The 26,586-nt window shown below is 46.3% G+C and overlaps 6 protein-coding genes and 1 pseudogene across 7 annotated transcripts; 3 read left to right on the top strand and 4 right to left on the bottom strand.

Annotated features, from left to right (window-relative positions):
- Positions 1-473: 473 nt before the first annotated feature.
- LOC311321817 (histone H3.2) lies at positions 474-884 on the bottom strand (the record flags this gene model as incomplete). The annotated part of the gene is made up of 1 exon (XM_084453832.1): positions 474-884. The coding sequence occupies one exon, from the start codon at positions 882-884 to the stop codon at positions 474-476; it is 411 nt and encodes a 136-aa protein (XP_084309958.1).
- A 272-nt stretch (positions 885-1,156) lies between these two features.
- Positions 1,157-3,989, top strand: LOC311321583 (histone H2A-like; the record flags this gene model as incomplete). Its single annotated transcript, XM_084453577.1, has 3 exons — positions 1,157-1,497; positions 3,047-3,248; positions 3,924-3,989. The coding sequence occupies 3 exons, from the start codon at positions 1,157-1,159 to the stop codon at positions 3,987-3,989; spliced, it is 609 nt and encodes a 202-aa protein (XP_084309703.1).
- A 1,255-nt stretch (positions 3,990-5,244) lies between these two features.
- LOC311321787 (histone H1-like) lies at positions 5,245-5,877 on the bottom strand (the record flags this gene model as incomplete). The annotated part of the gene is made up of 1 exon (XM_084453802.1): positions 5,245-5,877. One exon carries the CDS (start codon positions 5,875-5,877, stop codon positions 5,245-5,247), a length of 633 nt encoding a protein of 210 aa, XP_084309928.1.
- Positions 5,878-8,983: 3,106 nt separating this feature from the next.
- LOC311321863 (histone H2B-like) lies at positions 8,984-9,361 on the top strand (the record flags this gene model as incomplete). The annotated part of the gene is made up of 1 exon (XM_084453878.1): positions 8,984-9,361. One exon carries the CDS (start codon positions 8,984-8,986, stop codon positions 9,359-9,361), a length of 378 nt encoding a protein of 125 aa, XP_084310004.1.
- A 2,479-nt stretch (positions 9,362-11,840) lies between these two features.
- Positions 11,841-12,152, bottom strand: LOC311321913 (histone H4; the record flags this gene model as incomplete). Its single annotated transcript, XM_084453927.1, has 1 exon — positions 11,841-12,152. The coding sequence occupies one exon, from the start codon at positions 12,150-12,152 to the stop codon at positions 11,841-11,843; it is 312 nt and encodes a 103-aa protein (XP_084310053.1).
- Positions 12,153-23,523: 11,371 nt separating this feature from the next.
- Positions 23,524-23,835, top strand: LOC311321894 (histone H4; the record flags this gene model as incomplete). The annotated part of the gene is made up of 1 exon (XM_084453908.1): positions 23,524-23,835. One exon carries the CDS (start codon positions 23,524-23,526, stop codon positions 23,833-23,835), a length of 312 nt encoding a protein of 103 aa, XP_084310034.1.
- A 969-nt stretch (positions 23,836-24,804) lies between these two features.
- On the bottom strand, positions 24,805-25,182 carry LOC311321887 (histone H2B-like; annotated as a pseudogene). Its single transcript has one exon. The product of its transcript is annotated as a histone H2B-like (transcript).
- Positions 25,183-26,586: the final 1,404 nt, after the last annotated feature.

Below are 26,586 nucleotides of genomic sequence, written 5' to 3'. Positions count from 1 at the left end.
AGACAAAAAAAACATGATAGTTTTCCCATCACGTTAAAAATAGATTGAACGGCTATTCACTTGTTTAAACCACCTCATACGCTAAACAAAGCATGTTACTAGTGTTTGAATAAACCATTTTGAAACTATGTTCATACTTTCTCTGAGGCTGTAATCAAATGCTGGAAGGGACTAAAGTCTGACTTTCATTCCGTTCCAAGTTCTCTTCGTGGATGTCAAAAAAGGCGGTACAGGCTGAAATCCATGGCTGGGCGTAAGTTCAATGTACAAAAAGAATTGCATTGTATACGTGGATGTCACGACGGTGGTGAATGGACAGTGTAGTAGAACTAGCAGTCCAAACTACTCCTATTAGGACACTAGAATGTGCAGGTAACAATAGGAACACATTGGCTTTATTATTAGAAATAATGAGGTGGCTCTTAAAAGAGCCTTTGGGGGTTTGTTGAAATGATAAAGCAACTCAGACCATTTTAGGCGCGTTCTCCGCGAATGCGGCGGGCCAACTGGATGTCCTTGGGCATGATGGTCACCCTCTTCGCGTGAATGGCGCACAGGTTGGTGTCCTCGAAGAGGCCGACCAGGTATGCCTCGCTGGCCTCCTGCAGGGCCATCACAGCAGAGCTCTGGAAGCGCAAGTCGGTCTTGAAGTCCTGAGCGATTTCCCTTACCAGGCGCTGGAAGGGCAACTTGCGAATCAACAGCTCGGTAGACTTCTGGTAACGACGGATCTCTCTCAGGGCTACTGTGCCGGGCCTGTAACGATGAGGCTTCTTCACACCGCCGGTGGCGGGTGCGCTCTTACGAGCCGCCTTGGTGGCGAGCTGCTTCCTCGGGGCTTTGCCACCGGTGGATTTGCGGGCGGTCTGCTTGGTTCTGGCCATGATCTCAGCTTTCTTCTCCGCGAGTCGTAGTTAAAGCTTTCAAGAACGTAATGTGCCTTTTTTATAACGCCAGCTGCCGTGCGCTGATTGGACAGCCTCTCTGGGCTACTTCATTGGCTGGCTATCGCCTCCTTCTCCCCATTGGCTATTAACACGGAGACTGGGATTGGATAAAGCGACAAAAGCAAAAGGGCGCCACTTTACGGAAGGTATAAAAATCCGACCGCCGTTGTATCACACCACTGAGTTACTAAACTACTTCTATACTGAAAATGAGCGGAAGGGGGAAAACAGGAGGCAAAGCAAGGGCCAAGGCCAAGACCCGATCATCTCGCGCCGGTCTCCAGTTCCCAGTGGGTCGTGTTCACAGACTTCTCCGTAAAGGCAACTATGCCCAGCGTGTGGGAGCCGGTGCACCGGTCTACCTGGCCGCTGTGCTCGAGTACCTGACTGCTGAAATCCTGGAGTTGGCCGGCAACGCTGCCCGCGACAACAAGAAGACTCGTATCATTCCCCGTCACCTCCAGCTGGCTGTCCGCAACGACGAGGAGCTCAACAAACTTCTCGGAGGCGTGACGATCGCCCAGGGCGGCGTGCTGCCCAACATCCAGGTGTCAGCACTGCGCCATAGTGTCCCAAGATGTCCAGCAGATGGCGGCAGAGTGCACCGTACTTGGATTTTGTGGACTGATTTGGGCTTGGCTCACCCTAAGTGGGTTCACCTGTTTGGTTGCTGATTGCATGCACCTGTATTTAAGAGGTGTCTGTGTTTTGCCATGCATTCGAGCCTCATATGTTTCTAGGAGACTCCTGTACCTTTGTTACCCTTTGTGGGACCTTCTTTTGGATTAAAGCAAGTTTGTTTTTGGCTCCTATGCTCAGCGTCCTGTACTTAAACTCAGTACTCTTAAGTTGGCATCGTGACAGTAGGCTCGAATCATCAACATGAGTTTAACAGGCGCTGAAGGAGCGGACATCAGCCTATCCCAAGTGCTCGGAGCTTTGAAGACCCAAGGATCCTCAATCCAGCAGATCCAGACCTGGATAACACAGCAAATGCATCAACAGAACCCCCCAGGCGGCAAGACATTCCTTCAGAAACCGGAGCCTAAAAACCTCCAGTACATCCGTGGAGCCAAACGCCTGAACCCCCGACAAGCCAGGTGGGCTCTGTTTTTCACCCGATTCAGGTTTATCATCACGTTTCGCCCCGGAACCAAGAACGCCAAGGCTGATGCCTTATCACGACAGTATGACATTGATGTTACTGACCCTGTCCCCGAGTGCATCATTCCCCCCAGCTGTGTGGTGGGACAGGTGACGCTTGCCCTGGAGGACGCCATCCGGCGTGCGCAAGAGGAGGATCCGGGTCCTGGTGGAGTACCCCTGGGCCATCTGTATGTCCCACTCAACGCCCGCTCTGATGTTCTACAGTGGGGGCATGACTCACCAGTGACGGGGCATCCGGGGACTGCCCGCACGGTAGAGCTAGTTAGCCGCCACTTTTGGTGGCCGCGCATGAGAAGCGACATTGAGGAATATGTCCACGCATGTACAGTCTGTGCTACACAGAAGTCAGGGAACCAAGCCCCGGCAGGCCTGCTTCACCCCCTGCCGGTCCCATATCGACCATGGTCCCACATTTCGATGGATTTCATCACAGGCCTACCACCTTCTGATGGCAACACTGTGATTTTTGTAATCGTGGACCGGTTCTCTAAAGCTGCCCACTTTGTCCCTTTACCTAAGCTGCCTTCAGCGAAGGAAACCGCCGATGTGGTGGTCCGGGAGGTGGTGCGTTACCATGGCATCCCAAGTGACATTGTCTCTGATAGAGGCCCCCAATTCATGTCCAAGTATTGGTGTGCATTTTGGTCCTTGTTTGAAACATCTGTCAGTCTTTCTTCAGGCTATCATCCCGAGAGTAATGGACAGACGGAACGTGTGAACCAGGAACTGGAGAAATACTTGCGCTGTATGGTCTCATCCAATCCGGGTGCCTGGAGTCGGAAGCTGGTGTGGGCTGAAATCGCCCACAACCAACTGAGTGGGTCATCCACCGGTATGTCCCCTTTTGAGGTTCAGTATGGATTTGTCCCACCGTTTTTTCCCTCTCAACAGTCCGAGTCTGCGGTCCCCTCTGCGGATGCTGCTGTGGCCAGGTGCCGCCAGGCCTGGAAAAAGGCCCGTGCTGCGCTTACGCGCGCCACCGAACGCCATCGAATCCAGGCCAATCGCCGGAGACGGCCTACCCCGACGTTCCGCCCTGGACAGAAAGTGTGGCTCTCCACCAAGAACCTGCCTCTGCGCACAGCCACCAAGTTCACTCCCCGGTTCATCGGCCCGTTTCCTGTGGAGAGGAGGGTTAACCCGGTGGCTTACAAACTCAAACTTCCTAGGACTCTCCGGGTGAGACCGGTGTTCCATGTCTCCTTATTGAAACCTCTATTCTCCTCGCCCTTGTCCAGGCCTGCCCCGCTGCCGCCCCCTCCGCGGGTCATCGCTGGTGGCCCGGTCTACACCGTCCGGAGGCTGCTGGATTCCCGGCGGTGGGGGCGGGGCCTCCAGTACCTGATAGACTGGGAGGGCTACGGCCCGGAGGAGCGCTCATGGGTGCCCTCCCGGCACGTCCTGGATCCTGGCCTCATCCGCGCCTTTCACCGCGCCCACCCTCTCAAACCTGGCCCACCTGGAGGTGGTCGTCGGGAGGGGGGCACTGTCAGCACTGCGCCATAGTGTCCCAAGATGTCCAGCAGATGGCGGCAGAGTGCACCGTACTTGGATTTTGTGGACTGATTTGGGCTTGGCTCACCCTAAGTGGGTTCACCTGTTTGGTTGCTGATTGCATGCACCTGTATTTAAGAGGTGTCTGTGTTTTGCCATGCATTCGAGCCTCATATGTTTCTAGGAGACTCCTGTACCTTTGTTACCCTTTGTGGGACCTTCTTTTGGATTAAAGCAAGTTTGTTTTTGGCTCCTATGCTCAGCGTCCTGTACTTAAACTCAGTACTCTTAAGTTGGCATCGTGACACCAGGCAGTGCTTCTCCCGCATCCAGGCAGTGCTTCTCCCCAAGAAGACCGAGAAGGCTGTCAAATCCAAGTGAAGTCGCCACTGACGAGCATTCTCCCAATAATCCCAAAGGCTCTTTTAAGAGCCACCCACTTCTATTCTTAAAAAGCGCAAAGTGTATTTCCATTGTCCTCTGGAATGCGTTTCCATCATCCTCGTGTTCTCCGTTACTTGCGACTACGTGGGCCACCTCCCGAGTTGAGGCACATTCGCCCACATGAGACTCCTTCAAGAAGGAGTCTCGCTTGAAATCTAGCTAATTCAGTCTGATTTGAAGTTGTTGAAGACGTGTTTGGATTGTTAGTTAAAGTTATTCGACGGACATTGCCGGCTGCAGGTTTTACAGCATGTTATACCGTTATTTGGCATAGTTGTATTACTCTCGACTTATCTTGTGATAGTTTTAATTTAAAACGTGTTTAATTGAAACGCTTCGTGTTGCCTGTGTATGAAGTGTGCTGCATGAATGACCTAGTTTGTCCTCCCTAATAAATAGACGTCCCTGTATAAATGGCTTGATCTCCTCGTAGACTTATACAATAATGGACCGAAAAGAGCAACAGGGCTATTAACCTACTCACTCCTTTCCCTGGTGTCGTGCACACCATCAAACTACAATGATTCTTGTTTGACCTGTAAAGACCAACAAATAAAAAAAAAAATCTTACCTACCGCTGTGCCACTTAACCCCAACTCAAAACATTGTACGTCGCTTTAGACTTAGAGAATGCATGCATGTCTATGGGCGTTTCTCAAAATACCGTTTAACTAATTATTTTTGTTTGTAATTTCAATAATGTATAACCCAACAAAGTACGTATTATGTTGGAGCGAGTCGGGACGGAATTTAGCCACAATGCAAAGGGTCACAGCATGGCGGCGATCAGTCCTGATCCTTACGAACGCGCCCACGGCCTGCGCTGCTCCGACGCTCTCTCACTACTCCTCTCATTTCAGGCGCCAAAAAGACAATGTTGAATAAACTACGTGTCCATCTGATCCCCGTGCACGCCAGTTGACCATGAACATACATCAGATAATGAGTTTTACCCTACAGTTGAAATTCATAGCCTCCCATTACCAGTGCTGTGGAAGTGTATTATAATGAAACACCAGCGTGTACAGCACGTTTTCAGTACCATTAGATTAAGTGCTTTATATCGGAATTATTACTGTTGGATGTGCGCCCGCGTGAATCCGGTGGCCATACATGGAGATGCGCTTTTATGGATGTGTGGGTGGCTCTTAAAAGAGCCTTTGTAACGGTAAAGAGGACAGAAAAAAGACGTTTACTTCTTCTTGGGGGCTGCCTTCTTCGCCTTGGCAGCCTTGGGCTTGGCAGCTTTGGGCTTGACGGCCTTCTTGGGGCTCTTGGCTGGGGCTTTTTTGGGTGTCGCGGGCTTCTTGGCCTTTTTGGGGCTCTTTGCCACCTTCTTAGCTGCGGGCTTCTTGGCTTTCTTTGGAGATTTCTTGGCGGCTGCAGGCTTCTTAGCTACGGCCTTTTTGGGCTTCTTGGCTGCAACGGGCTTCTTGGCTGCAACGGGCTTCTTGGCGGCTACCTTCTTGACCTTCGGGGCGGCGGGCTTCTTAGCTGGCTTCTTTGCCTTCGCCTCGGTGGCCTTGTTGATCTTGAAAGATCCAGAGGCGCCAGTTCCTTTGGTCTGTACCAAAGTGCCCTTGGTGACGAGGCTCTTGACGGCGATCTTGACGCGGGAGTTGTTCTTCTCCACGTCGTAGCCGCCGGCAGCCAGTGCCTTCTTGAGCGCTGCCAGGGAGACACCGCTCCTCTCCTTGGAGGCGGAAACAGCCGTGACGATCATCTCGCCGACGCTGGGTCCCACTTTCTTGGGCTTGGCTGCTGCCTTCTTCTTGGGTGCCTTGGCCGGAGCGGCGGCTGCGGGAGCTGGGGCGACTTCTGCCATGTCTATCTTGAGTTTGCTCTGCGGTGTCACACACGTACTGTATGTCGGTCCTGCTGACTGTGAGTCCTCGACGCTGCGAGGGGTTGGCCTTAAACGCGCTATGAGAACCGTGTGGACTCAGCTCCACCACCGAGGAGCTCTCGGTTACCAAAATGATGTTCCTCCTGTGTTTTCTCCTGGTGTATAAAGGGCTACAAATCAAAGTTGGAGTGGAGCACAAGTCCGAAAGTGAATGTGACAGCGAGCAGCCTATTTGTCGTTCGAAATAAAGTTGTTTGGGTAGCGGCGGCCTCGTCTGTTTATTCGCGACCGGGTAAAAACACCGCCGATGATCTGTCGGATGGAGCCGTGCGCACTAGGTTTCCAGTGGCATTTGACTCCTAAAATGTCTAAAAGTGCATGCGATAATGGACAGAAATCGTTGCCCAGTGAGACAAGTTGTCTGGCAAGGGGCTTAAATGATTAAGGGTACACAGAAGTGGTGCCGATGTTTTTAAACGGGGTCTCTTTTGGGGTGCGTAAAGCACAGCGTTGAAACTGGGGCGGAGACCTGGTCCCTATCTTGCTGGTGTCTGCCCGTGTGTATAGGCTACCTTTCGCCCTCCCTGGGTGATTCACATTTGGATTCCCAGCAGAATGACTCCGCCTGGTCTTTTTGGACTGTCTGCCGCCTATTACACCCCTCGTCTGGGGCAATGTCCTCGTTTGGTTGGTAGCCTATGCAGTGAAGTGACCTGAGGCGCACCGGCTGCGTTACATAGGATTGCAAAAAGTGACAAGCAACCATCACAACACACACGCGTCGTTTTCTTTTTACTGAATTTGATGACCTTGCTATAAAAATGTCTGAATCGTATCTTGAGTAGGCTATTGTGCCATGAGAATTATAGAGAACGCAGGAGCCCAGTCGCCTAGCCGATCCTATCGCAGCCCATGTAGTGAAGATAGGCCTATAGCCTACATGGAAGGACATGTAGGCGCTTATTGTTGAGTGATATGAGCAATTAGCTCTTTCTGGGCTGTGTGATTTGGGATTCTGAACGAGCCTACCTGATGTGAATAGGCATGGTCGAGGCAGAATGAAATACATTTGGCTTAATTTCTAGAAATGTTTATCTCAAGCAAGATTGTGTTCTTGAGCACAGTATTTACGCCTACAGGGAATAACAAGATAAGTGACTAAGCGGGAACTGCTAAGAATCAATCTCCTATAGCCTACCATGTTAGACTATTGCTAACAACATGAGTAGAAACTCGAGAATCCAGAGGCGATCAACAGAAGGTGTTTGCTTCAACAAGAGCATACAGTCTCATACAGAGAATACAGTCTCAGTGAGTGTCCTGCAGGAGAGATGCCCTTCGCACATAGGCCTAACAGTTGTATAATATATCTGTTTCTATCAGTTGTCACAGGCTGCATCTATCAGTTGTCACAGGTGGCTTTTCAGATTGATGGTTCATCTTATTATAAGTTAGGGCAGTGCCTTCTGTCCAATACTGTTGATTCAGCTGTCTGGTGCCGATTTACACATTATTGGGGCCACTTTCTGTGGGCCACGGTCATCCCTCCCTGTCCACTCTTCAAAGACTGTTCATTACAAACTTTAGTTTTAATATCCTTTGTTCAAGTCCTAATGTATATGCCTGTCATATGGTCCCTCAATTCCTAGTCCTTACGCACTAGGCTACCTTAGCACCCTAGTCTGGTGTCCTTTTTAGTCTGCCCTGCCGCTACTCTGTGACAGCCAAGGCCCAGCTTCTGATTTGCACACACAGGGCCTACTCTACCAGTGTTGAATCATCCATAAATTGAGATACACAGAGTACATAGGCTATAGTTTATTTCTAAGGCATGTGAAGACTACTTAAACCTTCTAAATTCACCACTGTAGCCTATAGGCAGCTGCAAATAAATCGCTACACTCAGTCAAGCACAGCTATCTACGATGCAATAGTGAATGATGTCTACTGTGGAATAGTTTTATTTTCTAGGCTATGCAGCCAATTTTGAGATTTATGACTGTGAACACGTCATTAAAAGAATATGGGGAACACGTCTGTCAGAACAACTGGCTGCTGATATCAGTGAGGAGTGAAAGCGGTGAGAGCTACAGTGTGCAGTGGAGCTCTTATGGAAATACCCCAAAATGCCCAATGCCAACATGGTGCCCTGGGCTCAATGCTGACAGGACTTTTAGGGGGCTGGAATTTCAGAGGAAACAAGGGAGGCCAAAAACAACCTGGCGAAGAACTGTGAGCTCGGAACTAAAAATGCCTACCTAACTTGGGACAAGGCACAACATGCTGCACAGGACATGGCCAGATGGAAGTAGAGAGTCACAGCCTTATGTTCCTCATCCAACCAAAATGATTAAAAGTAAGTTGAGTAAGCAATAACAATCCAACTGCAGACCGTGTCCTTTTGTTAGTGTGACCATATCTAGGCTACCTAGCAACCTGCTTTGGTGTCCTTGTGGACATATCAGGGTTTGTCGTTTGCCAGATTTTGAGAAAGCTGTCCTGTGATGTGTCATGCTAGGTTCAACACTGACCTGAGAATCAACTAGGCTAAGGGCTTCAAAATTCACAAAACTCATCTCCAATGATATATTTCAACTCAACAATGAATTTTAAATTCAACGGAGTCATTATTAAACACTGACTTTATTTTCTGCAAATGCCATCATTTTGCTTACAAAGACTTCACACACCACTCGCCCATTGTATGCCAATGGGTGGGAGGTGCAAACAAATGTGGGTGGGAGGTGTAAACAAAATGCTTCAACAATGGATGACTATGGAGAAAATGTCCGTATGTGTGTCTCAAATAATTAACTTTTTAATTAACACTCCACAATGGCGGCACTGCTACATCCAATAAAGTGATGTCAGACCACATGCCCCACAGCAGGGAAAGTGGGCTGGGGGGTGAGCGAGTTCCTGAGCATGCGCGGTCAATTTGGTTCGTTGGGGAAACGAGGACGTCAGAGTTCAACGCAGATAATGACGGGAGCCTTGCCTAAACATTTGCATACTCCCCCTACATATACCGGGTGACTACCCGCAGCTTTACATTGGTTCCTGAGAAGCAACGACATCTAGTAAAATGCCCGAACCGGCAGCTAAGTCCGCGCCCAAGAAGGGCTCTAAGAAAGCCGTCTCCAAGACCGCTGTCAAAGGCGGCAAGAAGCGCAGAAAGTCGAGGAAGGAGAGCTACGCTATCTACGTGTACAAAGTCCTGAAGCAGGTGCACCCCGACACCGGCATTTCCTCCAAGGCCATGGGGATCATGAATTCCTTTGTGAACGACATTTTCGAGCGCATTGCCGGAGAGTCATCTCGCCTGGCGCACTACAACAAGCGTTCAACCATCACCTCCAGGGAGATCCAGACCGCCGTGCGCCTGCTGCTCCCCGGTGAGCTGGCCAAGCACGCCGTGTCCGAGGGCACCAAGGCAGTGACCAAGTACACCAGCTCTAAGTAAAGAGGCGGCTTTTCACTCTCCAATCTACCCAAAGGCTCTTTTAAGAGCCACCCACGTTTACTGTTAAAGAATGCAATTCCATGCTGATTGAGATTGTAGAGTTTGTTCCAAGATTTTCGTATGTCTTGAATGCTACTATAATTAGTCTCCGCATGCGCCTTTTGTTGCCCAATCTAAGATTGTCGTACTTTCTCTAAAGCTGGGGTATTGCGCGCTTTCATCCGCCACTGTGAAACGACATAGCGAGAGATTTTAACTTGCGTTCCACCACATTGCATACTTTAAGTCATCTTCTGCAATATTTTTTTTGATTGCCTTTACCTTTATTTAAACGTAATTCAGTGGCCACAGATTCAACTGGCCCACAAAAATTGAAGTCTGCGGGAATCGGCTAATAAGCACAAATCAGTGCTTGGTCATATTTTGTTTAGATTGGATATGATGTACAAGATGACGTAGACTACAAGATGACTAAGATATGTAATTTGTAAGTAGACCTATGCAATTAGTAGCCTATTGCGGCAGGTGGCAACATTTTGATGAGGATGGGACTCAACCCTGATGGGGAGAATCTGTTTCTGCAGTGACGATTTCAACAGTGTTGGTGGCCAGCTAGTTTTAGGTGAGTTTAGTAGGCCTACAGCAAGGTTGGACATGGAGATGGGTCAAAGACGTGACGCTTGTTTTTCTGTGTCCCTTTCGTTAAGTTTATATTTTTTAGGTTAAAATTTGAAAATAAACTTAAAGATTACTTGCATACATTATTTTCTGACAACCTGCCCTAAAAAGTTGTGGTTTTAATTCATTTCGAGAGAATTGTTGAGTAAAAATGGCAAAAATGTCTTAAGTGTTGTAACCATAAAAACTGAGTACAGAAAAATTAAAATTGCTCAAAAGAGCTGAAAGTAATAAAAACAAAACATATAAACTAGTTTGGCATAATCTTACATAAGAACTATTTTAAAGTTAATAAAAGAAGTGGAACTATATTGTTCTGGATATTATAAATAATCCGGGGAATAATGTCAGTCAGGTCAACTTACATAAGTGTCTAGATGGTGTAACCACTATATAAGGAGTTTTTTATTTTTATTTTTTTAAAAGAAGACAATTTTGGTGGGAAATGTATCACAGAGAAGGACCCCTCTCTGCTCTTCAGGGTTGCATGTCAAGGTTAGTAACTCTCTTAGAAATATTGAGATAATTTGACATTTTAGGGTATTGTCAGGTATGACTAGGTTTACATGTCAAATGGTGTAACCAGTGAAAAACATTGATTATTGATCTTTATCATAAAAACAAGTATTTACTTTAAAAAGTATGTTTGAAAGTAGCTAGGTCATAGCTAGCAATATTTTATGATGCAGCACAAGGACAACTAACCATCTTAAGAAATGTTTAGTTTATTAGTCAGTTTTATTTATGTTCCAAGTATTCTTTCGAGAAAAAGGGGAATTGTCATGTACATCATAGCCTACATGTTATTTGGCCAGTCATTTTCTGTTGTGTTGAGACTCAGAGATGGCCTGCCTGATAAGTCAGATACTTGTCTGCCATTTCTTCATTAATACAATATAATAAATGTGGTAAATGTGGATGGTTACACCAATTGACACTGGGTTGTGTCAAATGGTGTAACCAGTGTTCATTAAAATATGAAATTATACAGGAATATTAATTATATTCCTATTCCTATCCAAGCATTATATTGCTACTGTAGTGTAACATGTTTTTAGCCATTTTGACATACATTTCCAAAGATTATAACAAAAACCAAGGTGTTTTCAGCATACCATATGACCCGCTCGATGTTGCAAAACTGGTGAAATATTAAAATTTGAGATCACCCTGATAAAATCTATTCCTAGGTAACATGTTGCAATTGATTATTATTATGAGTACATCGACATACTCTAGGTTGATAATATATTGAATTGACCACTTTTCTCTGGTTACACCACTTGACATTTTCAGGCGCATTTGGTCTTACTTTTTGAATGAAAAAAAGTAGAAATGTAATTAAAAATGACAAAACCAACAAATACAAAATCCACATATTAACACACCTGATGCATGCTTTTAAAACAATATTTCCCCCATCTTTCCCACCCTTATTTGTCACTGACCCAGATACAGAATATGCATCGCCAATAAGAATTAACATGCAGATAATATGCAGTCTAATAAAATCTGGAACAAGGAATATATACACTGTACATTCATACAGCATGTATAGTATATTTACATGCAGATGACCATGGTAAGCTAGTATCTATACAAGCATAGATGGCCTACAACCAAAAGACAGCCTACGATGATTAATATGAATGTTATCATCAATGCAGGATATACTGTAGCCTATCACTTTCAGCAATTCCTGTGCTTCATACGATATGGAGACATGGCTTTTAATTGTAGATGTGGGTGGCTCTTAGAAGAGCCGTTGGGTTGGTGGACTACAGAAGTGAGGAGAAAACGCTTATCCGCCGAAGCCGTACAGGGTGCGTCCCTGGCGCTTCAGAGCGTAGACCACATCCATGGCGGTGACGGTCTTTCTCTTGGCGTGCTCGGTGTAGGTCACGGCATCACGGATGACGTTCTCCAGGAATACCTTCAGCACACCGCGGGTTTCTTCGTAGATCAAACCAGAAATACGCTTCACGCCGCCACGACGAGCCAGACGACGGATGGCAGGCTTGGTGATGCCCTGGATGTTATCACGAAGAACCTTGCGATGGCGTTTGGCGCCTCCTTTACCGAGTCCTTTGCCTCCTTTTCCCCGACCAGACATTTTCACACGTTTCTTTAAGACTGTTTTCTACGAAACCGTCGAGCTGAGTGATAAATTCACGACGTGTAGCATGTCTATTATGTCGAAACTGCGGATGTGATTGAACACAGTTTGCGCTCTTCTCTGCTGGGTGGAGCCTCAAGAGTCACGAGATAGAACCTCCTACCTCAGCCCCCCCTCCCCTCACACGTTTCAAACTGCGCCCGTGGAGTCAAATAAAGGATAAGAGCAAGAGACCAAGGCCCATTCCCAAACCAACCCCTACCCACTCCACCACCGAGTGTCCCTCCAAATGAAGTGTCACTCGCAGCTGTGGAGGGCACTCTCAATCGAGGGGGAGGGTATATAAATGGAAAGCCAAATGTGGGATGGACTCCCCACTCCACCGGAACCGACCGGGACAGGGCCGTCACCATGGCATGTTTAGGTGATTGATGGGAAAAATGTTTAGGATTTATAATACAAATATAAATCACTATAATTAAATCCATGTATGATGAGAAATGGTCAAAAGTCCAAACGGAAATGTTTTTCCAAATGAAATCTAACTAAATTAATACTATAACACTGTCCCGAGACAAATACATAAATCAATTACTAACTTACTCCTATGCCTCTTTGGCAGCATTCCTTCTTTTGTGAAGACCCATTTGCATATCGCAGCCTAATGGAAAGGAATATATGATGTAGGCTACATTTGACGTAGACCTAGGCCTATTTAGATTTATTTTATGTCGGCTATGAATACAGGCTTTTACGAGTTTGCTACAAGTCAAGTGATCTATGGATAAAGTGATTGTATCACTTTGTTGTATCTTTTGACACCATATTCTGCGATTTTGTTTGATGCAGTGAAATCGGTGTGAGAAAAACAAATGTTTGAATGCTGTAAAATAATCTAAAATAATTGACAATGTAGGAAGACGGAACTTTATTTATATGTGGTTTCCTGCGGCATCTCTTTGGCACGTGCACTTCCTGCTTCGGCTATCGGGAGCTTGCACCGATGCGGGCCCTTTCTGAATCCAGTCCCTCCCCACTCGCACTCAGTCACCGAGTGCACTCCGTTTTGTAGTCCCCTCACAGCTGAATGTAGTTCCCTTGATTAGGGTGTAGGGTATAAAAACCTTAGGGACGCACTCCCCTCACTCCAGCGGAAACAGGAAACACAAACCACAACGGTTACCATGGTTTCGCGTCAACAGCACTTTGCAGCGGCAGAGGCATCGTTAGTATCTTCCTTGTTACAGCTTATGAGGGTTGCCTATATCAGATAGCTACCTAGGTCCTAAGTGGAAATATCCAAATTACAATATGGCCAAGGCATTCAATTATTTATACATCATTTTAAGAACTCTTACCTATTCATTTCACCGTTACCCTAATTCATTATTATTATTATTAGGACTATTGTCAATAAAATAATTGTCATTTTTCCACCGCTGCTGCTTCAGCACGATTATTTGTAGGCTAATAGTGTATTCTTTGTTTGTATTTTTGTTTTTATTTGCATTAAAACAAAGCAGGCCTGATTTTGTTTGTCCTGATTTTATGCTCATTTCATCTTTACTGTTATGAAGCACTTTGGGCTGCAATTCGTTTTGTGTTGAAAGTTGCTATACAGTTTATTAAAACAAGCCCATTAAAACTGCACAAGCTGGCCGTATGAACCTGTGTTTGTCCTCTTGTCATTTTCTGCAAATAATGTTTGACATTCTAAATTTTGGGGAAAAGTAGTATATAGAAAGTGCACTTACACAAAAACATCTATAAATAGTAAACCATACATAGTAAACCAGGATGTTGCTGTGATCTCATCCTTTCCAGAGCTGTGTTCACCTGTGGTCTGAAGTATAGGCTAGTTTAGATTGCAGACCATACCACTAATATGACAACCAGAGATTGCACATATTTGTCTCCAGATTCTGTATAAAGGATACACAGGGATTTCCACAATTCTTATTTATTGAAAATAAAATAATATTGAAAACTGAAAATTGGGCAGCACCGATCACAACTGAAAATTATTAATCTCCATCAATGGACCCCTGTCTTTCTTGGCAGGGGAGGGGGGGGGTTCAAGAGAGGACGCCATGGATGTGTCTGGGAGGGATGGTGGATCGGACGTGGATGTGCCTGGGAGGGATGGTTGATCAGACGTGGATGTGCCTGGGAGGGATGGTTGATCAGACGTGGATGTGCCTGGGAGGGATGGTTGATCAGACGTGGATGTGCCTGGGAGGGATGGTTGATCAGACGTGGATGTGCCTGGGAGGGGCAGTGGATTGGACCTGGATGTGCCCAGGAGGGAAGATGGATCTGGACTGGCCTTGATGGTGGGGTTCGACATGCATGAGGCAATGAGGACAGGTGGAGTCAAAGATTGTTTTGACCCCACTGCCTCATGCATGCCATCATAAGAGCTCCAAGTAGCAGGGCCTTCCTCTCCCTGGTCAGTCCAAGAGCAGAGTTGGTGGAGCTCTCAGCTCCTAAAACAAACAGTGGCATGAGATATCTGCAGCATCTAGAAGGCTATATTCATGTTATGTGAAACACATTTACTGTGTACTTCTTTAAATTCACCCATTTCTTTGAGGCCTGTTTTGGACTTGCCTGACCCTCCAGGTTAATTTATTTTATGATGAAGCTGTTAAGAAATATGTCCGGGAAGATGGTTAAAATGTTTTGGTCAGAATGAGTGCTGTGTGATTCCTCCAATCACTCCACATCTTACCAAGTAGTAGTCCTACACATCATTTATCAAGTCCTAGTAATGGGATACAATCACACAATTAATCTTCTTTCAAAGAATCTTAAACATTAAGGTGTTTTTGGTTGTAGGCCTAATCAGTGAAATCTGCCAATGGAACAAGTTAAACTTTGCTTAATCTTTGGAAGAAGATGCATTTATCTACAGACAAATCACTTGTCCTATATCTCACTGAAATGTTGCTTGTTGGTTGAGTGTCTACATTACGTGTAAAAAATATGTGTTTTGTGGTGAGTGGCAGGCCGTTCATGGACTAAACCTGTGAAAAAACTTACTCCCAAGCTTCTTTAGTGCTGTTTCGTTTTTTTTGTGGACAACTTTTCATTTTCCATTCTCTGTTTGATCAGCTGTTTAGTCTGAACAACAGTCCTGGTAAATATCCACCAGCCACCACTTTACATTACAATTAATGAACATAATCTAGTGTTTTCTGAATTGGAGAACGGAATTTGATGCGAAATACAATGCAAATGTCGTATAATTTGTGAGGAACTTACATTTGTACGGCGCATTTTCCATTTCGGACAATAAAAACAGCTGCACATGTGAATCGAGCCTGCATCGGTGCAGACCATGGAGGTATAATATAACTGGAGACGGCATTGAAAATGGCTGCCTATTCATTTCAATGAAAGTTGCTCACTGGCGCATGAAGCCATTTGACGTAGTGGCCAAAGCCCGGTATTGCAAGTCACGTCAAGGCATGCGGCCCAAGAACCTTATTTCCCATGTTAGTGGATGATGATAGATAGGGCTAGAAAAGGAAAACAAAATTTTTCTCGGTATCATTCAGCATCAGAGACCAATCTAATCAATATAAACTTTTAATTCAATGGGGTTTTGTTTGTTTTTGAAGCCACCAATACCTGTATCGAGCCATTTGAAACATGTTCTGTGCACGAGCCTCGGGGACGCTGGTCGCGCGTTCGTGAGTCCTGCGAGCTCGGCGGAAAACACGTCACCATAGGAAGACCCGCCCTACTCTGCCTCTGATTGGATAGGAAGTCATGTAATGACGTCAGCTAACATGCTAAGCTTTTAGCAATGAAGCTGCTACGATGATGCTAATCATAGATATGAACGTATGTCTATGATGCAAATGATCATGACATGTGGTTACTTTAGGACATCGTTGGAAAAGATCTAGAGGGTAAGTGGGTCAATGTTGAATAACTTAGCTAACATTATCTAATGTTACATTTCTTTATATTAACATCAACTATATTGATAGGCTAGCTATGCTAACGGTAGCTAATGCTAACGGCTTAGGGTTAACGTTAGTTAATGCTAACGTTACGTTCGGAGGTCTCATGTATTTCAATTTTAACATAATGTTGAGCATGATCAATGTGACATTGTTCATACATTGATTACAGTCTGTAATCTTGTCTGGCATTATTTAGCTATAATGGGCTGATGCTACTATAGCATTTGCCACATTATACATCAAATTAATCAAGCATAGTTAGTGTTATTACCTGAAGGCATTATTACCATTGCAAGTAAGCATGCCATGTATATGCCATGCCTGGAAATCAAATTAATAGTGTAATTCTTCCCCATCATAGCTCATTGTACACTGATATAATCATTCTCCTTGCCTTTGCTAATACTCATCTCTTTTATCAAACTTTGTGCTAGGAAAGAAATCTGGCTGTGATTCGTCGCTAGTGCTCATCCAGGCTGTTGTCATCTCCCGCCTGGACTCCTGCAACTCCCTACTTGCTGCCATCCTGCAGCGTTGGCCATCAGACTCCTGGAGAAAGCTGCTGCTGACCTGGTGTTCAACAGCCCCATGCTGTTGAACACCAGGCAGAGCTTGACCACAGCCCACAATCAGGCTGTGGTCAAGCTCTGCTGCCTTGAGGTGATTTGTTCCCCAGTTGCTCCAAGCCCCCCTACGGCAGATTGTAACGGCCATGGCTCTTTTCTGTCCTGGCCTCACAGTGGTGGAATGAACTGTGCACTGATGTCAGAACAGAGCCAATAATACACACTGTTCATAGTGAGCCTAGTTATTATTGATTAACTTGTACTGTTTCCTCTCTCCTTGTCAGTCATTAAAATATGTTCAGTGTTTCACAATACTGATGTATAACATTTCATTATTTTGTCTCAGACCATTTCTGAAACAATCAGTGTCAGTATACATTTCCCTCCAATGTTATTGCTTGCCTATTTTTAACCATTTAACTACCAGACTGTACAAACGAATTGCACACCTATAGTATTTTCTAGGTATAGCCTACTTCTCCACCTTCTCTTATTGTTGGTATGCAATGGCAGTCAAACTATGCAATGATGTTCAACACTATTTCCACCCAAATTCCCAACAAATGTGGCCACCACACTGTTCAGGACATTCACAGGTCTTGCTTTCAGGGATCGGTAAAAGAAAGGGACATGGTTCCTCCATAATGTGCTAAGGCTCTGCTTAGATCAAAGGCTTGGTCATCAGAAAATATCACAAAGACAGTGATCACAAAACAATTAAAAACATGTCACCAGTGTATGCCTTAACCCTAGTCAAATTTCTAGTATGTGTGAACCATATACATGGCAGTAAACAGATCTTGAGTCATACAAACTGGAGGATGCTTGACCCATACAAACTACTTTAACTCAATTTCAATAAACAACTTAAAATATGGCAGACAGAAGAGCTGAGCAGACTTGGTAGATGACTGGATGATCTTACAGAGAACCAAGGGAAATTGACTGGTATTAATGCTAAGAGTAATGAGGGATGAGGTGCAGCTGGGCAGAGCGGAGACAGGTGGCAGGTGATGCAGGAGATGGGAAGGTGAGTAGGCAACAACCAAGCATGAACAGGAACTGGACCACTGGCTCCCCTTGACTGTCCAACCCATCCATCAGCGCCAGCAGAGTGGACACGATAGAGCCAAAGAGAGAAAGACAAATGCAACGCAAGGTTAGTTTAGTTCCAATCGCCCATGTGCAACATCAATCAAGTCCACACTGGATCACCCTGTATAGGCAGGCACACTCAATTGCAAACACACTAGATATCACCCTGAGTCGGCACACTGGTACATGGGCGCATAGTTTAAGCTGGGCTAGACAGGCATGTTATCCTCTCCCGTGAGTGCAAGTTAACAATTGCTTCGTCAGACTAGTTGCCCTGACGGAAATGAAGCTCCGCTCCCCAGACTGCCCGACTGGCTCTGCTTTCTTAGTCCACCCCTCAGCAATCAAGTCCAGCCGAGGGTGATCAGAGCCTCTGTCAGCGGCCCAGTTCAGGTGCACCCCATTAGTCTTTCATTAGTGACACTGCAGCTTCACTACAGTACCACTGCTCACTAGAACTCATAAGTGCATCTCCTTTCTAAACAAGCGTCTAAGAGCTTAACCTGTTGCTAAAGACAAAGTACAAGAACAAATAAAATAGGTGTTAAAAGGAAGGGTCCAGGGCACATCTTGAACAGGTGAATTTTCAGCATGCGGCGAAAGATGGGCAGCGACTCTGCTGTACTGACATCAGTGGAAAGTTCCCACCACTGTGAGGCCAGGACAGAAAAAAGCCATGGCCACGCCAATCTGCCGTAGGGGGGCTTGGAGCAACTGGGGAACCAATCACCTCAAGGCAGCAGAGCTTGACCACAGCCTGGAGGTCGGAGGGAGCTGTTCATTTGCCCTGTAGGCTTGCACCACAGTCCTAAACTGGATGGGACAGCGCAGGGAGCCAGTGCAGAGAACGGAGTAGGGAAGTTTTGTGGAAGAGCATGGGGCTGTTGAACACCAGGTCAGCAGCAGCTTTCTCCAGGAGTCTGATGGCCAACGTTGCAGGATGGCAGCAAGTAGGGAGTTGCAGGAGTCCAGGCGGGAGATGACAACAGCCTGGATGAGCACTAGCGCCGAATCACAGCCAGATTTCTTTCCTAGCACAAAGTTTGATAAAAGAGATGAGTATTAGCAAAGGCAAGGAGAATGATTATATCAGTGTACAATGAGCTATGATGGGGAAGAATTACACTATTAATTTGATTTCCAGGCATGGCATATACATGGCATGCTTACTTGCAATGGTAATAATGCCTTCAGGTAATAACACTAACTATGCTTGATTAATTTGATGTATAATGTGGCAAATGCTATAGTAGCATCAGCCCATTATAGCTAAATAATGCCAGACAAGATTACAGACTGTAATCAATGTATGAACAATGTCACATTGATCATGCTCAACATTGTTAAAATTGAAATACATGAGACCTCCGAACGTAACGTTAGCATTAACTAACGTTAACCCTAAGCCGTTAGCATTAGCTACCGTTAGCATAGCTAGCCTATCTAGTTGATGTTAATATAAAGAAATGTAACATTAGATAATGTTAGCTAAGTTATTCAACATTGACCCACTTACCCTCTAGATCTTTTCCAACAATGTCCTAAAGTAACCACATGTCATGATCATTTGCATCATAGACATACGTTCATATCTATGATTAGCATCATCGTAGCAGCTTCATTGCTAAAAGCTTAGCATGTTAGCCGACGTCATTACATGACTTCCTATCCAATCAGAGGCAGAGTAGGGCGGGACTTCCTATGGTGACGTGTTTTCCGCCGAGCTCGCAGGACTCACGAACGCGCGACCAGCGTCCCCGAGGCTCGTGCACAGAACATGTTTCAAATGGGCTCGTTACAGGTATTGGTGGCTTCAAAAACAAACAAAACCCCATTGAATTAAAAGTTTATATTGATTAGATTGGTCTCTGATGCTGAATGATACCGAGAAAAATTTTGTTTTCCTTTTCTAGCCCTATCTATCATCATCCACTAACATGGGAAATAAGGTTCTTGGGCCGCATGCCGTGACGTGCCTTGCAATACCGGGCTTGGCCTGAAAGCCCATGGTGTCTTCAATGCGCCAAGCTGATCCTGGGGGCTTGGTGCAGACTCGCTACCGAGGGTGTTATAAGCCACTTCCACTCGGCGCGAATTGGTTTCGGATGGCACTTAATATGGCGCGGCCTCCGCGTGAACGCGCAAACCGAGGGAGAGTGCATATGGCGAGGGAAGAGGAGCTGGATTCGAAAAGGGCCGCAGGCTTGCTATTTAAGGGGTTGACAGCCCACTCGCACTCCAAGCGCACTCCGCGATAATTGGTTTGGGACGGCCCTTAACATGGCGAAGCTCGGCGTGAACGCGCAAACGGAGGGGGAGTGGATAGGGCGAGGGCTTAGGGGGTGGTTTGAGATTGGGCCCAAATGTTTAACGTTTGGTCGCTGGGCCGGCCCTAGGATTCTGGTGGCCCCCCAAAACACTCCCAGCGCAAACACCAAACTAAACGCAAGAAGGAACCGTTCATCTCTTCGTAAGTAATGCCGCGTTCCAGGCAACCCATAACCCGTGTTTTTCCAACCAAAAACAGGGAGCGATAACACAGATGATCACTTCATAATGTTGGACCACATTAAACATTTTCCCCTCTGGGAAATTAAGACTCTCATCTAAATCACCCGGTAAATCACACTTAAGCATTTATTTGGCTGCCAACAGAAACACATATCAAATGAATATGGCTACACAATAAAATGTTTAATGGAAAATAAAGTTTTCAGACAAACTCATAGAAAATGACTGAAATTGTTTCCCCAGACTCTGACGTGGGGTGGGACTCAGAGGAGGGGGAGTCTGCAGTGGTCCTTGACCTGACGGTCGTGCCCGCGGCCGGTTGCAGCCTCCACCTCCAGCGCCACGACCTCCAGTGCCTCCACCTCCAGCGCGCCGGCCTCCACCTCCAGTGCCATCTCCAGCGCCTCCGTCTCCACCGCCCACGCCTCCACCTCCGGCTGCCAGCGTCCCTGCATCAAGGGTCCCTGAGGGAAACCGTCTGGGCTTCCTCTCAGACACTGTGCTGGAGGCCCAGACAGGGACCCTAGAGGCCCAGAGGGACATGGCAGAAGGGATTGGGGGCAGTTGTGCAGCAGTTGGTGGAGGTCACCACACTACACCACCAGAGCCAACAGGACATCCTCACTGCACTTCCTTCCCTCACACATGCTGTCACGGACCTCACACAGTCACTCACTACCACACTCACGGACCTCACACATTCACTCACAAACGCACTCACACACCTCACACAGTCACCCACCAACAGACAATAAAATGGTAACAATGTGAACCTTACTTGTTTGTGTCTTCATAGCTGGCGCATGACCTCAGCGCGGGCCCTTTGACCCCGCTGGTAACCCTCATGACGGGGAGGGGGTTGAGGGCTTGGGTCCTCATTTTGTGGTGGGGTCTTGACTGGTTCTCATTCTTATCAGCTTTGAATATGTATCTTGGCAAACATAACACAGGATGATGTACAAGGAGGGGACAGATACCTAGTGAAAGTACTATTGGTTGCTAGTAAAAAGACAATAACGAGGGCTTGGTATAAGGTGGAACCCCCAACCAAGGAGCAGTGGCTGGGTGTTGTGGAGGAGATTTATGTTATGGAGAAGTTCACGCATGCATTGAGGATGCAGGAAGGAAAGTTTGAAGGGAGATGGGAAAAATGGATGGATTATAGAAGGAAGTGTGATGATACCACTAATATTGAAATTGTAATATTTGAGTAAGAGAAAAAAGCTGCATTGATGGAAGTACCCATAAGCTGCTATTGTTAGTTTTTATGTTTTATTTTATTGTCGTTGTATGGATGGAATATGCAAATAAAGATTAAAGTAAAAAAGAAAAATAATATGTATCTTGGCTATGCACACACCAACAGGCCAGCCGTCACGCGCAGCACCTGCCTCCAGTCTAGCCCCTACCCTGCTGTGCGCCAGGATGAATGAGTCATGCGTGGAGCCAGGCCACCGTGCCACTACACTTGTGATGAGCATGTCGGCGTCACATATGATTTGGGTATTTATAGTGTGCACATTTTTGCGATTCACATAGACGTATTCATTCACTGATGGTGCCCTTATGTGGGTGCAGTCGCCATCGCCGTCACCTCTTTGGAGTTCTATCTCGGCCAGTAGGCCGAGTAGCGCCGGATTCATTTAGGCTCGCATTACGCACAGGAGGACTGTCATTTATATGCTTACCAAACAGCAAACAGGTCCACATGATCACATATTAATGACAATCTAATTGGTCAATTATTGCCGTTTGATGGAGTGCCTGCATTAGGTGTGTGACATATAGCGCGGAAAGGTTTGGGACAGCGCATAGGTTCAGTTTGGGGAACAAATCCATATCGGACCATGAATGAGCCGGTTAGAGGACAGGTCTAATCTTGCATTGCGATATATGTTTGTGCTGAATTGGGCTATTAGCCTACATGATTGTGCGTTCATGAACTGTCGCTCTTATTCTCTCCATCAAACATTGTAATTCACCGACGCATCACCTGGGTCGCCAGTTCCCCCTGTGTTCAAAAAGGGTGTAGAAAACCGTGTAAATCGGTACGTCTACTTGAGAGGTGTCGTACAAAAGCGCGTAGAAAGGCGACTAAATTTTTGCCCTTTCGGCTTGATAGATCGCGCTGTGGTGGGGGGGAAATGGCGTACGCCTGAAATCGGGGAAAAGACCGTGTAAAAAAAGGCGTATCTCAATGATAAATGAGGCCCCTGGTGGCATAGTGGATAAAGTGCCTGATTCCCATGTGGAAGGGCAGGAGTTCAAACCCTGGTATTGGAGACTTTTTGTCACTGGATGTTATACATATATATATAGGGGAACGCCGCTGTCATTACAAGTTTAGCTCAAATGTCGCTTTGTCCTCAATGAAACCGATCCGTACACACCAACATTTAACTGATCCGTGCAGTAGTAAGCTAGCTCCTTTTTCCTCTGTGTGCGCACCCCCTTTATAATGGAGGTCTATGGGCCTCTGCTAAAAACTATGATAAACATGCATTTTCAAGGCAGCCAGCTCGTCCTTTGGGTACCCGCTGTAGGTCCGCAAGCCTTGTGTTATATTCCGCCTGAGGTCCGCCAACTCGTTCATTGGGTAACCGCTGTAGGTCCGCTAGCCTTGTGTTATATTCCGCCTGAGGTCCGCCAACTCGTTCATTGGGTAACCGCTGTAGGTCCGCTAGCCTTATGTTATCTGGGTTTATCCCTTACCTTTGTCGAGAAACAGAAACTGAACCAATTGCAGCAAAATAGTTAACGTTACAGGAATCATCAGTGTAACTTCTTTAGCCACTGACCACTACCATTAATGTTATATGCTGCTGCTAGTTATAGTGAGGTAACTGGCTATCCCACTCTTATTGTGCTGGATTAGTATTGGAACTGATGTGTCCAGGCGACAAGACCGATCTTCATCTATCAGACATTATTTCATGTCATTTCAATTCACAGCTATTTCAGTGGCATGACTAGCTTCCGTCCTACCCCTCCTTAACAGAAACAAGCCAGCCACGCACATAGGCCAGGCTGGACCTGGCCTGGTTGAGGACGTGCTGCTTGAAGGGTTGGGCTGAGGTAGGAGGTTCTATCCAGTGGGGCTCCACCCAGGCAGAAAAATGCGCCCACTGTGTTCAATCACATCCGCATTCACGACATAATAAACAAGCCACACTTCTGGAGTGCAGCAGTCAAGCGAACAACTTGATACACGAAGTGTGAAAAATGTCAGGCCGCGGTAAGGGAGGAAAAGGACTCGGCAAGGGAGGCGCCAAACGCCATCGCAAGGTTCTTCGTGATAACATCCAGGGCATCACCAAGCCTGCGATCCGTCGTCTGGCTCGTCGTGGTGGCGTGAAGCGTATTTCTGGCCTGATCTACGAAGAAACCCGCGGTGTTCTGAAGGTGTTCCTGGAGAACGTCATCCGTGATGCCGTGACCTACACCGAGCACGCCAAGAGAAAGACCGTCACCGCCATGGATGTGGTCTACGCTCTGAAGCGCCAGGGACGCACCCTGTACGGCTTCGGCGGATAAGCGTTTTCTGGATAATTTGTGGCATACCGACCCAACGGCTCTTTTAAGAGCCACCCACATCTACAATTGAAAGCCTTGTCTCTATTTCGAATGCTCAGTCATGCGCAATAGATGCTCATAGTAAATGTATGACTACATTTTATTTAAAAGCTCCAGATTAAGTATTGTAAGATATTCTAAGTGCTGTACACAATTGCAGCTCACGAGCGGGAGCGTTAATAAAATCAACCGAGTGCCGTTATCGAATTACGTCAACAATTAAAGACCATCAGCTAGCGGAGTTTCTAAGAGGAAAATACGTTTTCGCCGTTATTCCGATTGGAATTGTTACAATGAATTGTAGCTTGTTGTAGTCCGCAGTGCAAGTTTCCTAGCCTAGGTCTCCCACTCAAATCGTCCCGGACGGCTTGGAAGTCCAGTTTCTATTGTGAAATATTTATTTTCGCGTCGTCTGGCTGCGAGGCAATGCAAGAATGGCTGCTCCTCCCAACACTGCTGGCATTGTTTTCCTGTAGAAGAGGTTTGAATCCCACTCAACTGTCACCCACCGTAATGGGCTAATAGTCTAGAATCAGTCTACTTCTAGAATCAGTCTACTTGGTCATATTTCGTGATCGGCTACCGACGGGGATGACTCGTAGCTACACTAAATCAATAGTAAATATCATCGCTGTCGACCAAGCCTGCGATCCGTGTATTCTAACGTTACCGGGGGGCTTAGAAGAATAAGAAAAGGCGCGCAATGCCCCAGGCTTACAGAGACCACTGCATTGATCCCCAGAGAGATGGTCAACAAATTACACATTCGGTGATCAATTAATTACAGCACGCATCCCGAGCACACAATGTATACGAACATTAAACATAAAAATCGAGTCTCTACCATCATGGAATTGCATTATTTTATAGAATATGTGGGTGGCTCTTAAAAGAACCTTTGGGTAGATTGGAGCGTGAAAAGCCGCCTCTTTACTTGGAGCTGGTGTACTTGGTCACTGCCTTGGTGCCCTCGGACACGGCGTGCTTGGCCAGCTCACCGGGGAGCAGCAGGCGCACGGCGGTCTGGATCTCCCTGGAGGTGATGGTTCTACGCTTGTTGTAGTGCGCCAGGCGAGAGGACTCTCCGGCAATGCGCTCGAAGATGTCGTTCACAAAGGAATTCATGATCCCCATGGCCTTGGAGGAAATGCCGGTGTCGGGGTGCACCTGCTTCAGGACTTTGTACACGTAGATAGCTTAGCTCTCCTTTCTCGACTTTCTGCGCTTCTTGCCGCCTTTGACAGCGGTCTTGGAGACGGCTTTCTTAGAGCCCTTCTTGGGCGCGGACTTGGCAGCCGGTTCGGGCATTTTTCTAAGTGTCGTTTCTTCTCAAGAACAAATGTAAAGCGGCGGTAATCACCCGGTATATGTAGGGGGAGTATGCAAATGTTTAGGCAAGGCTCCCGTCATTTTCTCCGTTGAACTCTGACGTCCTCGTTTCCCCAACGAACCAAATTGACCGCGCATGCTCAGGAGATCCCTAACCCCCAGCCCACTTTCCCTGCTGTGGGGCATGTGGTCTGACGTCAATTTATTGGATGTAGCAGTGCCGCCATTGTGGAGTGTAGTCCAAAATCCCTATGGGGAAAATTAATTATTTGAGACACATATGGACATTTTCTCCATGGTCATCCATTGTTGAAGCATTTTGTTTACACCTCCCACCCATTGGCATATAATGGGCGAGTGGTGCGTGAAGTCTTTGTAAACAAAATGATGGCATTTGCAGAAAATAAAGTCAATGATTAATAATGACTCCGTTGAATTTAAAATACATTGTTGAGTTGAAATACATCATTGGAGATGAGTTTTGTGAATTTTGAAGCCCTTAGCCTAGTTGATTCTCAGGTCAGTGTTGAACCTAGCATGACACATCACAGGACAGCTTTCTCAAAATCTAGCAAACGACAAACCCTGATATGTCCACAAGGACACCAAAGCAGGTTGCTAGGTAGCCTAGAAATGGTCACACTAACAAAAGGACACGGTCTGCAGTTGGATTGTTATTCCTTACTCAACTTACTTTTAATCCTCTTGGTTGGTTGAGGAACATAAGGCTGTGACTCTCTGCTTCCATCTGGCCCTGTCCTGTGCAGCATGTTGTGCCTTGTCCCAAGTTAGGTAGCCATTTTTAGTTCCGAGCTCACAGTTCTTCGCCAGGTTGTTTTTTGCCTCCCTTGTTTCCTCTTAAATTCCACCCCACTAAAAGTCCTGTCAGCATTGAGCCCAGGGCACCATGTTGGCATTGGGCATTTTGGGGTATTTCCATAAGAGCTCCACTGCACACTGTCGCTCTCACCGCTATCACTCCTCACTGATATCAGCAGCCAGTTGTTCTGACAGGTGTGTTCCCCATATTCTTTTAATGACTTGTTCACAGTCATAAATCTAAAAATTGGCTGCATATCCTAGAAAATAAAACTATTCCACAGTAGACATCATTCACTATTGCATCGTAGATAGCTGTATCTGCTTGACTGAGTGTAGCGATTTATTTGCAGCTGCCTATAGGCTACAGTGGTGAATTTAGAAGGTTTAAGTAGTCTTCACATGCCTTAGAAATAAACTATATGTACTCTGTGTATCTCAATGATGGATGATTCAACACTGGCAGAGTAGGCTCTGTGTGTGCAAATCAGAAGCTGGGCCTTGGCTGTCACAGAGTAGCAGCAGGGCAGACTAAGGTCACCAGACTAGGGTGCTAAGGTAGCC

Source organism: Borostomias antarcticus (genome assembly GCF_949987555.1).
Source record: "Borostomias antarcticus genome assembly, chromosome: 19".
Taxonomy (NCBI): domain Eukaryota; kingdom Metazoa; phylum Chordata; class Actinopteri; order Stomiiformes; family Stomiidae; genus Borostomias; species Borostomias antarcticus.
This window is presented reverse-complemented; position numbering and strand designations above follow the sequence as displayed.